This window comes from Colossoma macropomum, unplaced genomic scaffold, assembly GCF_904425465.1.
Source record: "Colossoma macropomum unplaced genomic scaffold, Colossoma_macropomum, whole genome shotgun sequence".
Lineage (NCBI taxonomy): Eukaryota > Metazoa > Chordata > Actinopteri > Characiformes > Serrasalmidae > Colossoma > Colossoma macropomum.
In genome coordinates this window covers 18,413,210-18,427,394 of record NW_023494789.1, presented here as the reverse complement: position 1 = coordinate 18,427,394, position 14,185 = coordinate 18,413,210, and the positions used below count along the sequence as shown (strand labels likewise).

Below are 14,185 nucleotides of genomic sequence, written 5' to 3'. Positions count from 1 at the left end.
TGACTATATAACTTGGTAGGGCTTTTTTTTGTTATATCTATTCTTTGTTCTCTTTACAGGCAGGAGAGTGTGTGTGTGTGTTGAGGGTGGGCTGCGGCGTGAGCAGCAATGGGCGAGATTGAGGGAACTTACCGGTCGCTGCAGACGCCTGGCACGCGTCTGGGCTCGCAGTTCAATGCGGGCGTCAGCACCCTGGAGCCTGGGCAGAGCCTCAGCACAGCCATTGGTGCAGGGGGCAAAGGCCACAACAAGGCCCTGCAGATCCGTGTCCAAGGCCTGGACGATGCTCAGGAGTTCTTCGATCTCGAGGTGAGTGGCTTGGGCTTCAGTCCATCCTTCACTTTCATCCAGAGCCAAAGTTCTTGAAGGCCTGTGATACTGAGCTAAAACAGAACTGTCTAATGCTTTGTGAATAAGGAGATGTCACCAATAATAGATCCATTTACATCACAGTTCATCAGTACCTAGGTTTTCATGTTTGTGAAATAAGTGAATAAGCATAATTGTACATTTATATGCTTTGTCAAATTACAAACTACATGTTTACTTGTAGACCACATTAGCTATAAGATACTTCTATCAATGCTGCTTATTTGGTATATTAATACACCCCACTAGCTCTGTATTGTTTTGCCAATTTTCCTGATTTACACCCAGTTCTGAACAGGGACTGGATATAAATCAGTAAAATCTGGACTATTGTCAATCAGATGGGTGTCCCTATCCATGAATAAGCAAACAAGTCACCCTTGTGGCTGGACTGTAAGAAAGAGAGAATGTTCATCTTCCTCAGCATCCCTGTTTGCATGCTGTTTGTGGCGAGTGACAGCTGCCACATGGCTTTGGTCTTTAAATCCCTTCTTCTTTAAGGCTGCTTTAGGCGCTTGCCCCCGAGTCACACTCTGAAGTCTCTGAGCTCTGGTCCTGCTGTGGCTGTATGCCACAGAGATCCTTTAGCTGCCATGCTTACTGTATGTTCAGGGCATAGCCTACTTGAGCCTGCCAACTGGGAGAATGCTCTAGAAAAATGGCTCAAGAAAAGTAAGTGGGGTGGGGAGAGAGAGAACTCATTTTTAAATGTTTCAACGACGGCTTGGGCACGCGCCTGTCATAAGGGCAGTAGTTTAGGGCATTAAGACTGTGTTTCGGTCCCTGTGCAGTGTTGTGAGTAGCTATGTGTCTTTTAAAGCAATAATTTGGCGAGAAAGCGATTTCTGAATTTTCCACTTAGCCCAAATGTTGTCGTACAGTAGTCCATCAACATGTCAAGTAATCTCACATACACTTGCTTATGTTGTTTCTGACATGGTATGATATTTTGTTAAGAATGGACAAAAGTACCTCATAGCTAAATAGTAGTAAATGTGTAGTAGAAGCCATCTCAAGGTCTGAATTTCATCCATAAGCTTCCATTGCTTGCTAGCTACATTAACCTCATGGCTCCAGTGCAAAACTAAACAGGCTAACTGGCAACAACAAACATTTTCAGGTCTGTCACAATTAGTACGTAATCACCTGATCACAATTATTTTAACTTACCGCAAATATTTAAACTTACTGCAAATATTTAAGCTTACCGCAGTTATTTCCCACTACTTTTAGCTTTCACAGTCATATGTTTACATGTGAAATGTCTGTGATCGTCCACTGTGTTGAGGCAAATGCATGTAAATAAAATAAAGCAGAAAATGCATCTACTGAGACACGTCAAAGGTCTTAAAAAACAAAACTTTTTAACTTGTTATTGGTGCTATGAAATCTTAGAGGGCCATGGTAAGTAATGTTTGTTTATTTGAGCTTCAGATTTTTCTGTCTTCAGCTGGGAGATGGGGAACAAGATAGCTAACCAGCCAATTTGGCCTCTTTAGGCTTGTGCTTAAATAGTTGCATACAACGAACAAAAAAAGACAATTAATTGTTTAATCACAATTATTTTTGTGACAGTCATTAGCTAAAATTTCAGACTTTACAGGCCTAACTGCATTTGGGACAGGGAAACTATTTGAAGGCTTGCTTTGGTGCCTGTCATAGGGCAGCCGCTTAGGCCTTTAGGACTAGGTTTCAATCCTTGGGCAGTGTTGAGTAGCCATATGGCTTTTAATTTAAAACGTTCTTGTAGTTCAGACAAAACAATTTGCAGGGAAGACATCCAAAGTATGCACAATGAGGATGTGAAACCAAGTAGTTTCATTATGCCTAATTATCTGGACTGAAGTTGAATGTACGTGGGTCATTTTCCATTGCAGGGAAGGTAAGGGGGTTGCTGGATTTAGGTGGGATGGGGGAGCGGGGCTTTTCTCATGGGTTGGAGCTCACACTGAAGTGTGGATGGCTAGCCGTCATTCTTCCCTCCTTCCAGAGATCAAAAACGAGAGTGTGATAATGCCCTGGGTTGGGGTAGCACCACTGTACTAAATCAGGAGACAGCTGAATAGAAATGTAATCTTTCCAGCATTTAGATGATGAACAAACAGTAGTTTCGGCTTTGTATTGTATTCTTTTTTTTTTCTGCAGTATTGCGTAGTTAAATCGTAACATCTTAAACGCAGAAAAAAAATAGAGGAGCTCTAAGCCTGCACCAGCGTGTCAGTTTAGAGGTCTTCCCTCAGACTCTCGCTCATGATTCAGCAGCCATAAGAAGGCTTTGTAATGGTCTCGTTCCTGCAGACGGTAACACAAACGAAAGACTTGTGCAAGTCGTGTGTGTGTGTGTGTGTGTTGCTTCTCCAGCTTGGTGTCACGTTTTGAAACATCTGTTTCCAAGATGGAGCTGGGTTTTGAAGCTCAACATCTGTGGGAAAACATCCCAAACTGACCCACAAATTTTCTATGATTGAAGAACCATAAACAACACAGAGAAGAATAGAAATGTTTATTCGCATTAGTGGATGATCACACAAACATGATGATGGCAGAGTACTGAACAAATTGTCATGTAGTTTTATTTTCTTGGGCTATGCTTTAAAAAACAGTGCTAGCTTGAACTCGTTCCTCCTACAATGTCAGCGTCTAAGCTGATAAATCTTTAATGTCTTAAGACCTTTTTATTTCAGTCTTGTCTCACAGCACAAGACTGTCTCCACATTTCTGATACTGGTTAGTAATGATTGGTTAATTAGCCAGCTTGTAATTTGCCTTGCAGATGTAATTTGCAGATGCCAATACATGTGTGTTTAGAAAATGTATCTGAGTTAGCTTTACAGAGAATTGTGGCATTTGTTTGTAGAAGACTACAGATGCAATACGGTATATATAGTGCAGACCATCTAGCCAACCAGTTAACGATTTGGACAATAAACTGTTTGGCAGTTTACCACAAATAATGTTTAAGGCATCAGGGAACATATTTGTAACCAATTCTTGTAATAACTGTCTGTGAGGTAGCTTTTAGAGCCTTAAAACTCTTTGGACATCTGGTGCCTGTCACCACCACTGTGAATAATTCTGACTCAAAGTTTCTCTAGAGTGGAATTTAAATTGCTGTGAATGACTTAATTTACATCTTTATTTACAAGACTGAATTATTCAGATATTTTGAAAAATCTATGGAAATCCCCTTTAACAAGCACTATATTGTACAGATCTAATGTGCAGTGGGCTGCACGCACCACTCCTGTAACTATTGCAGTGCTTGCCACTGACCCGACAAACCACAGACCTGTTCCCTCCCCCGCTGGAGCTCTCCCTTGGCCAGCCGGCTTGTAATTTGCCTTGCTGTCTAATCTTAGCAAGCCTGGAGCAAGCCCTGCTCCAGAGTATTTGTGGAGCAGGTCTGCCCTGTGCTGTCTGCTTCATCTGTGATATTTTTCGCTAACTCAGTGATTTGGGAGGATGTGTTTATAGGCAAATTATTGCCTATTGTGCCTATTGCACTTTGAATGTTATGAGTTCTGTTGGGTGTATAAAGGGGTGATCTGGACAGTAGGGTACCTGTGAGAAGAGGTCTGTTGGTCCTTATTTATTTAAATGAAGTATACCTGCAGCCACCTCTCACATTACATGGCAAAACATGTCAATGATCCTCAATTATGAATAAGCAAACATGTTACCGCCAAGCTGTTTACTCTTAATGTGACACTAAATCTGTTAGAGCATTTTATGAATCTGGCCCTTAAGTTCTGTAAAACATACTCGTATGATCATGAATGTGCTAGCCATCTATACCCACTTTAAAAGTAGTAGTGTTTTATCTATAAAGGCTTTAAATTAGCTTTTAAGTGCATTTTTGTTTCATGAAATTTTTATTGGAAGCATTATGCAAACTTTTATCACCCTGTCAGTGGAAATTCCTATGTAATGTTAGTGTCAAGCTTGTGGTCCATTCATGTGTTTTAGCATGCTCTACCTTAAACATTACCAATTAAAGCCTGAAACAGGCATTTAAGCTTTTCTTACTTTGTTGGAGTTTTACAGTCCCTCTAGAATCTGTTTGAATATGGTAGTACAAACTAGTTAGGTGCTTGTTATGTTCTGTAATAATGATGTCTCATAGCACCTGAACGTTTAACCCATTTATACCCAAATTCTCTTGCAGGGCGCAATCATAATCTTGCTCTATAAGGCAAATCAAATGTAAATGTTTTGAATTACTGTTTACAGTATTACAATACATTACATTGTTTGTTTAGTAATTTAAGAGTTATAGCAAGAACACCTGAACACAATGTAAATTTGCAGAGATTTGTTTTGCATTTCAGGAACATTTGCAGTTCATTACAAGAAATATTTAAAAACATTTAATACATATTTAATTACAGAGCTTTCGATATACATACACCCATAGATACTGTATACACCTAAATATATTTACGGACCACAGATCTTTATGCGTTGTGTGTCTGAGTGTGCGTGTGTGCTAAGCATGTATGCTGTGTAATGATGTCTGACGTTTTTGTGAATCTAATGGTAATATAATGGGTAATGTAATAGTACAAAAATTCAAAAGAAGCATGTAATGTACACAAAGTTTCCAGTGGCAGACACTTTTTTGGGATTGGTGACAAACCACTCAACTCGGCTACAAAATGCTGCACATGCCTGTGAGGAGTGCTTATGTAGTGTGAGCGGTTCAATGTGATTTTCTCAGTCTGCCATAGACATCCTGATTTTCAAGCAAATTCTTAGAGGTAGATCTTGTAGTGTGAACACTTCTACAACAAGCAGTAGGAGCAGCGATGAGCAGTAGCCAATCAGAGCGTGAACTCAGGGAAAGAGAAACGTGCAAACAAGACAATGAAAAAAAACATGATAAAAATCCACAAATATTGACCAAGGCTGCTGCTCACCGCTGCAGAGGTTAAGTTTGGAGTCTGAAGTAACATTCTGAGGCAGCTTTCTCCTCTGGCCTGGCAGTGGCAACTAGTGTTTGGTGAGGACCCAGGAAACAGAGGGAGGCTATAGGGTTGCAGAAAGAGCACAAATCCTTGCTTTGAAATTATTTGAAATAGATTTTTGTTCTCTTCTTTTTCTCTCTTCACACTTTATTGCAGAAACAACCTGTTCTCCAGCACCAGTTTTGGCCTGTAACACTTCTTGCAGTTATTTCCATGAGACAGTGGGATGTTGTCAGCAGGCACTCTTGGGTGAAAGCTCATGTAGTGTGTGTGTGTATGGTGTGTATGAGCCTCGTCTGCAATGACTTGTGTAGTGTGCACACTGCTACATTGACAGACAGCAGGTTGGAAGCAATAAATGTGAGCAGTATGGTGATTCTGAGATGTTAAAAGTTAAGTTTTATCCACTAGGCATCGACTAAATCTACTGGAATCTGTTTAATTTGGAAAATTATATGGACCAGTTTGTTTCTTTTGTAATTTTCAAGATTGGTAGCCCCTAATAGATAAGATGTCCATTTGCTGTTGTAGGGGTGTGACAGAGCATTATGACTTTGTGATATCGCAGTGCAAAACATGTGACAATGTGCGTTGTAGGGAATGGGTATTCTATTAGCTGTTCCATCTAATGCAGTTGCATTGTTTGAACACCCTTTGCAAATGATCAGCACTATCAGCAATTCACTCGAGCACTCCTCCTCTGTGCCAGCTCTAGAGCTTTTAGTTGTGCAACAACATGGCTATAGTGTAGCATATTGTATTTTTCTTTCTATTTTGGTCAAAAGTCATGAGAATATCAAATCGTGAACCCAGTATTGTGAATCAAATCATGGGCTGAGTGGATTGTTAAGCCCTTGGTTGACATCCTTGTCCTGTGTGCTGTGCTAGTGTTCAGGCCCATGCGCCTGCCTGCTGGCTGCGTTTATGTGAGGCCTCACTCACAAGGCCAATAGGAAACGATGAGGAAGCAGCTACAGCTCAGGCTTCCTGTCCCATCCACACTCAGGGGAAAAGTGCACTCGCCACAGTGTGTCGTCCATAATGAACAATCACCCAATCTGTCAGTCAACAACAGCAACGTCGCTGTGATTTACAACACATGAGAGAGTGTGTATGTATATACGTTCATGCTCCATGGGAATCGGATCTGTTGATTACCGTTAGTACGCTGAAGTGTGTATGAATACGTGACCTAAATCTTGCTCTCTGTACGTAGCCATAACAATAATGCTGATAGCAGCTGTGATGGTAGGGGTTCTGCTGAGACTACTGTTCTTCCTAATCTTCCACGCCATATGCTCTCTCAGAGCCTGGAACTGAACTTACATTACATTTTACATTAGTGTACAGCAGTTGGTCTGCACAGTATTTTGCACAAGCTCAATATTATCTTTATGTGAAGGGTAACATTTTATCACTAATTTAATGGCCTAACATCTGTTATTTTTTCTGAAATTGCATTAAGAATGTTTAGCAAGCACTACGAACGTTTACCACGTTTTCAGACAAAAGTGCAGAACATCTTTCTATGAATCGTCATTATTTTTTTTTTTTTGCATTGCATTGTTAAAGCAGAATTCCAGAGAAGTTTCATGATTTCTGTGTAATTGTTGAGATGTAAACAGCATTCAGAGTGCTTTGATGTGAAGTGGTTCACTGAAGATAAACTTACTGATTCAGGTTTGTTGACAGTGGTCTTGATGGGAACCAGAAGTCACCATTTTATTTATTATCCAAAATGACCAGTGAACCTACATGTGTGTTCTGGGTTTTGTAATGACGATAGTAAAACAGTACCAATCTGAAAAAATAAGATTTCTTTGTGGTACTACTTTTTCTTGCAACGACATGCATGGATTTATAGTATTTTGGGCCAAAACTTCATCTCAAAACTATCGTAAAACAAGGTCACAGGCATCAGGCAGTGTATTCATAACAATTTTATATAATACTGTGAGGCACTCTTTGGATGTCTGGTTCCCATCACCATCACTGTGAACAATTCTGACTCAGTAAGTTTCTCTAGAACAGAGCGTTTCACATCAAGCCTAACAGAACCTTACTTTTCCTTGGCCCTGTCAAATATCAGTTAAAGGCATCCACTTGAACTGAACTTGGTCGAATTTGCGTGGAATGTCATGAATGTGTGTTTCAAGCTGGCCGAGTGCTATTCTAACCCTCAGAGGAATCCGCTGTTGTAACTCTGCAGGGGGAACAGCACAAATAGCGGCTGTTGAAGGGGAGACTGCAGGAAGCTCTCAGAATACCCCCAACCTTGGCTTGTAGATGGCTGTTTGGGGATCTCTCTCTGTTTTCTGAGCATAAAGAGAGACAGTGAATAGTCTGATCATTAGACTAGATCAGTCCGTGTATTATCTCAACCTTCTCCTCATGTGTGCAAAAGGCCTTTTATCATTAACTGATGTCTATCAGTCGTACCTATTTTGAATGAACATGAACATTTTGAATGTCAGTACTGGTCTAACACATGTATTTGCATACACATGTATTAAGTTATTTTAGACATAATTGTTCAGTGTAGTCTTTTTAAAAGGCTACACTGCAAATGTTTTTTTCTCATGCTTTGTTGTTTTGTACAGTACCTTTTTTCTATCATTTAAGGTGCATAGGTAGGTTAACCAAGTAACAGTCCAGAGAGACTTCGGGTCTTGGGTAAAGCACAAGTAAAAACATGTCTCAGCTCTCATACATCAACCAGAATGGGCTGCTTCATCAGATTATTTTAGCTGAAATGGTCTGCAGATCAGAAGGCGTCAGGCTAAGCTAATTGGCCACAAACAGATAAGTTTGCATGACATTTGCAATTCTATTCTTTCTTACCAGATTAATTACAGCTTCATGGCCAACTGAAAACTTTTTACACAGCTTTTATTCAACTGCACAGCATTATTTAGTATTTAAAGATTTGATCAAAATTAAGGCTCAGCTCGCACCGTGTTTGCTCCAGCAATCTACTTCAGGCTTAAAGGCTAACTAGGCTGTTGTTTTGTACTGTTTTATTGTTATGCAAAAATTGAGACTCTCAAAGACACTATATGTAAATACTATTGCTTTAAAGTGGCAAAGTTTTGGGCTCTGTTAGTTTCTTGTAGTTAAAATATTAACTTGTTAATTTTAAAAACATAATTTAATAAGTTACTTTTTCCATTGTATCTGCAGGCATAGCAAGCTTTCAGTTGTATGCAAAAAAATTGGGCACCTGGTCACCTTACATGTTTGTTGATTTTTTTTGAGTAAACACACATTTACTGTTTATGTACTGAAGTGAACATGTTGGAGAAAAATGAAACATACAATGTGACGTGCAAAAGTTATGGCGCATTTTATATTTTATATCATTTTCCCAACATGTTAATCTATCTAAAATTGTGCACAAAATGTGCAAAAAATTCATATGTAGGTGTGCTCTCTGTAGAGGATGTTTTAACTTATTTTCATTCAGAAAATCAACAGAATGTGTAATTTGCTCTAGGGTTTTCAAACTTGCAAACGACTGTATGTCAGGGCCACCGGAATACCCACCTGCACACTCTTTCATGTCACTGGACAAGTGTGTGTGTGTGTGTGTGTCTGTGAGAGAGAGTTGAGAGTGAGTGGGAAACTGACCAATCCTACAAATGAGCTAAAATCTTGTGCTCCGAGTAGGAAGATTGCCAAAAGCAATCTACTGAGGGTCTGTTTATGAGTGTTGAGAGAGAGAGAGAGGGAGGTAAAGAGAGAAGAAGAGGGGAGGATACACTTTATCTCCCCAATGACACCATGCAACGGGATATAAATACACTTCAGCAGCGTTGTGAATACCCTCCTTGTTTGGACAGGAATTTTTATGTGACGCTGTACAAAGCAACTGTTGGGGTGTGAGTTTCACTCAGAAAACGTTGTGTTCTCCCTAGTTCTGCTCTGGGTAATCCCACAGTGTTTCATCTTTTATTATTAATGGAGAGACAAATTTGAAAATGCAGACCATGCGAACAGCCAACGAGGAACTTAAATCTGATCCATCTCTGCTTTGCAGACTTGTAATTTAATCTGAGACTTGTTCTCTCTGCACATGGAAGCAAAAATAGATACAAATTGCAGTGCTGAATATTTCATCTGGCTCTGTGTTTCTGTGGTTCGACCATTGCTCAGTCCGCTGTCTGTAACACATTACATATTTCTTTTGCTTTAATGCAGAAAGAGCAAATACATTTGTCTCATCAAAAGAGAAAAGCTGTCTGCTTGATGAATGACACAAATTTGGCGACAGAAATGCGTCCTTAGTCACTCTGTCTGTGTCTCTGTATCAACTTCGTGTAAATTTGTGTGTGGGTGCGCGTGTGTGTGTGTGTGTGTGTGTGTGTGTAAAATGTCGTAGATTGACTTCTGAAATCCTTAAATAGTTGCGATATAAATCTCTGACCTCACAACAATTTGATTTGATTATGATTCTTAAGGAAAAATCTCTGTTAGAGATTGTATATCGTTATTGATGGGCTGTCGTGATCATTACATTTTAGCTGATGATTAATTGCAATATGAATAGTTGTGATTAACAATTTATTTGTATTTTTACAAATGTTTGCAACTATTAAATTACAAGCTTAAATTGACTGATTAACTGTCTTGCTTCCTAGCTTTTGATGCTCTGTCACTTCCATCTGACAACAGAAACAGTTCCAGCTCAAATAATCAAACTTTATCTGCTGCTGCCTTCTAAAAATTATATTAATGGTAAATAAACAAACATTACTCACTACTGCCTTTTAAAGGTGATATTAACAAACATGAAATAAACAAACATTAATGCATTTTTCCACCCCTGTTACCTAGACCATTGTTGAAAAACAGAACTGTATGGTGGTTTTATGTATTTTGTTGCAGGCTGGTGTGTTCAAAATGTTTTGTTTACTCTTAGGGTCCAGGTGTGTGTGCATGCTGCTGTGGCAGTAATGCTGTGTGGGGCAGCCCAGCTCCAGGCCCCTCCCACACCTCTCAGAAACAGAAAGGCGTCCCTTGTGGGGCAGCAGGGCAGGAACAGTGGCTCCTTTTATCCAGAACTTCATAACAACAGCACAGTAACACACAGCCCTTCTGCTGGACTTCACTAACACTAACTACTAGAGAGAGAGCACGAGACAGACAGACACTGCAAGAGAGAGAGTGACAAAAAGACGCTATAAGACTATAATAACACTATAAGAGACAGACAAAAACTGAAAAGCAGAAAAATAGAAAGACACTGAAGTAAAGAGAGACAGACACAATGATGAAGGCACAGAGACACTGTGAGAGACATAGACACTCTAAAAGGCAGATGGAGACACTATTAGAGACAGAAAGAGAGACAGCGACACTGGGAGTGAGACAGAGAGACCATGCTAGGGATGCAGAGACATTGTGTGAAAGAGAGAGACAGACACTGAGAGACTAGGATAGACAGAGTCATTGTGTGAGAGAGAGAGAGAGAGAGAGAGAGAGAGAGAGAGATGGTGTGTGTGCATGAGCAAAAGAGAGACAGTGTGTGTGAATGGGTGAGACAGAGAGAGGGAAAGACTGTGTGTAAATTATTGTGTTATAGACTGAGTAGGTTTGTTTGATCAGTAGAGAGAGAGAGAGAGAGAGAGAGAGAGACTGGCAGTTAAGACTGCCCTGGAGTGGGTGGTGAGAGCAGGACAAGACCCTTCCAGCCGGAGTAAACAAGCTCATAAATAGCAGAGTGACGGGCTGGGTGGACTGTGAGGGCCGGGCTGGGGGGCTCTGAGGGGTGGGCTGACAAGTTGGGGGGCTATGAGGGGCGGGGTGGGATGGAGAGGCTGTGAAGGGCTGCAGGGGGAGGGGGACTGAGGGAGGAGTGGTTGTTATGTTTCGGGAAAGCCTGCACAGGAGGCCATTGAATTTCACAGATTGTCCACGGAACTTCAAAGCCTGGTGGTGAAGGGCCGTCTCAGCATGCTGGGGCTCTGTGTGATTGTCTCAGTGTCTGAGAGTCGTTTTCCACTCTAATGTGGGGGAGCTGACCAGGGAGCAAGCTGATTTGTTTATTTTTTTACATTCCTTGTATGCAGAATGAAATTGAAGGTTCGGAGGTGTCAGACGCAGGCGTTTATGGTGACAGGGACAGCGTGAGAATGGCGGGGGAAGATTTCACACGTCACCATATGACCTCCCCTTTTCTGTTATCTTTCTGCTGTTCACTTTGACCTGGTAGTGCCGCATTAGACATCTGCAGACTGTCTGTCTCTGCAAAATCCGTTTTTATTATTACATTAGTCTGTTAATGCTTTTGATCATATGCTTGCATATGGGGATCGGTTGATCTGGAAGTCTTCATTTAAAGGAATAATCAGCGTTTTGCAGCGTAGATCTGCTGTGTCTGTAGTGCTTGGTTGATAATCATGGTTGATAATTTCAGTAGGTAATAAAAGCCACTGGGCAGTAGCTGAATTCTGTCATAAAACATGAATAAAAAAACTTGTGTTTTTGTAAAACACGATCACACATTCTTAGGTACTTGTAAACAATGTTGGGGTACTTCCCCAAAAAAAGTAATCCATTACAAATGACTAATTATTTCTCTCAAACTGTAATGGAATTACTTTATTACTCATTACTTGTATGTTACTCTCTAGAACACAAACGCAACAGTTCCAACTAGAAAGAACAAAAGAAAACCTGAAAGTCCTTTTGGTACTTTATTTAGAAAGAAATGGGCAGTTATAGCAAACCTTATGCAAAAGGCCTGTCAATGTCCCTGCTTTTACTCTCAACACCCAGCCAGTTAGGAAGGGACGATGCTTCTTGAAAACCTAAAATTAGTCACTAGAAACGAAAACAGCTGCCTTGAAATGAAGAAAATCAAATGTCAAGCTTACAGAGCTGTTCCTGAAAGAAAAACAAGTATGGTATGTTCACATTAGGTTGTGGCTCTCTTTTTTGGTTTCATGTAAGCATAGTTAGAGGGTTTGTAGTTTTCTATTCTATTTCAAATTTTTTTTGTAATTGTTTAGATGAAAATCTTGAATAAAAATCACATATTAAATAACATAGTACTGAGTAGCACAACGTCTTTTGAAAGCAACCCAACATCTTTTTAAAACATGCCATTTTAATAGATGTTACTGCAGTCGCACATTCGTGAGCTCCTTCTGGTGTAGTTTCATGGCGACTTGCATGCTAATAGCTCCCGTCACTGGAGAAACTTCAGAATGCAAGTGATTTTCAAAGCCATGTCTAGATTCTTTACATATAAAAAAAATTAGCCGTTTTCCATTATTATAGTGGAGTCATTCTGGAATTCAGCTATAGATGCCTGTATGTAAAACCCTGTACTATTATATTTTCATAATTTACTCATCTGAACCACCAGGATGCTTAAGCTGTGTGGAAAATGCTGTGAATTTTTCTTAGACCGTATGTCACACTGTAGGAAACCAGCAGCAAAGACAGAGGGTAATTTACTCTACCGTTGCCTAGTGGCTTTTTAAAGACTCCATAATAACCCAATGCGTTAACAGTAAGAGTGGATAAAACATTATGTGTAGATATTATTTAGTAATATTTTCCTCTCTAGTTCTGTCAGTTCCTGTACAACGTGACAGTTTTTGCCTTTTAAGCATCATCATCGGGTTACATGTGAGTCATTGATGATATCTGATTACGTTGCCATACTTCGAGGCCTTTGTAGACGGACAGACACAGATAATACATGACAGTGAAATTAATATGGTTCAATTAGAGACATATGAGTAATGCAAGTCACAAAGGTTCTGTTAAGTCAGTGACTGTACTATACCATGTTACCCTAACCTGTTTGTAAATATCTGTTAGTCTGTGTAATTCCTTTTGTTCTGTAAATTTGTGATTTTCACAGGCTCTTGTCTGGCATGGATACCAGAAAACCTTAATGAAAGTGCATGTTATTGGAACTGCTTTTTATTGTGTTGCTCTAGTGTTCAAAAGTTGGATATAACCTCATAAGAGGGCTTTGGTAAGACACCCTTTCACATCTGTAGTTTAAAATTTGTGTAATACAGTCATGTATTTAAAATGTTTATTCATGGAGTTCAGCAGCTGTCCAATGGCTTCTCTTATAAATGTGTCTGGAGTGAGCAGGTTTCTAGTTCTTTTCTAAGTTCAAAGTTCGGTCTTTGTGGTAATCAATGGCATGATACAGATGTGGCAGATGAAAAAAATGCTGCAACATTCCTATAATTCACTGCTTGTCTTTTTTTAGTCTAGTAAGAGAGTCTTAGTCTAGAGCTGCAGCAGAATGAATGAAAAGGGGTTATGAGATGGGGTGCGAATCATTTAAACTGCTGCCATTAGAACCCACTGATATCCCTCTCGTTGTTGGCACATGTTGGCATGCCATGGCTTTTGCGTAGCAAGTGTCAGCTTGGGGCTTAAGAAGCAGTCTAGCATGAAACACGTGTGCACGCACTGATTTTGGCTCTAATTACGTCTCTGCCTGCCATCTCCAGATGCCCCCATACCCACACACAGGCAAACACACGCACTGGCTGGGCCAGCTTAGCTTCTGCCATACAACACAATTACTGGAACAAATTAGAGACTGTGCTTAGAGAGCGTTGTGTGAGAGAGCTGTTGGAAAATCCTTGAGCCTGCTGCTCTGGATTGTTCCCTCGCCCTAAGTTGGATCACAACTTTTGCCATCTCCCACTCTGATATAATTTGAGCGTGTTGAAGCATAACATAACAGATTGGGTCTTTGACTGGGTCGCCCTCGTTGGCCACTGCCGTTGGCTTTGACCTCAAAGCTAGTAGGGGAGGGAGTTCTAGAGGCCTAGTCTGAATTGGCTGGAAAGCATTTAATTTGTGAATGGAGCCCC

The 14,185-nt window shown here is 40.3% G+C and overlaps 1 protein-coding gene across 7 annotated transcripts in view; it reads left to right on the top strand.

Annotated features, from left to right (window-relative positions):
• Positions 1-14,185, top strand: part of farp2 (FERM, RhoGEF and pleckstrin domain protein 2) — a 69,773-nt gene that overhangs the window by 3,390 nt on the left and 52,198 nt on the right. For 3 of the 7 annotated variants that reach the window (XM_036570418.1, XM_036570412.1, XM_036570411.1), the window contains one exon: positions 60-309. In XM_036570418.1, the coding sequence (XP_036426311.1) occupies positions 109-309 (201 nt within the window). In that variant the 5' untranslated portion in view covers positions 60-108. Of the gene's footprint in view, positions 1-59; positions 310-14,185 lie in introns of those variants that run through there. The other 4 variants (XM_036570414.1, XM_036570413.1, XM_036570415.1 and 1 more) reach the window with 2 other exon arrangements.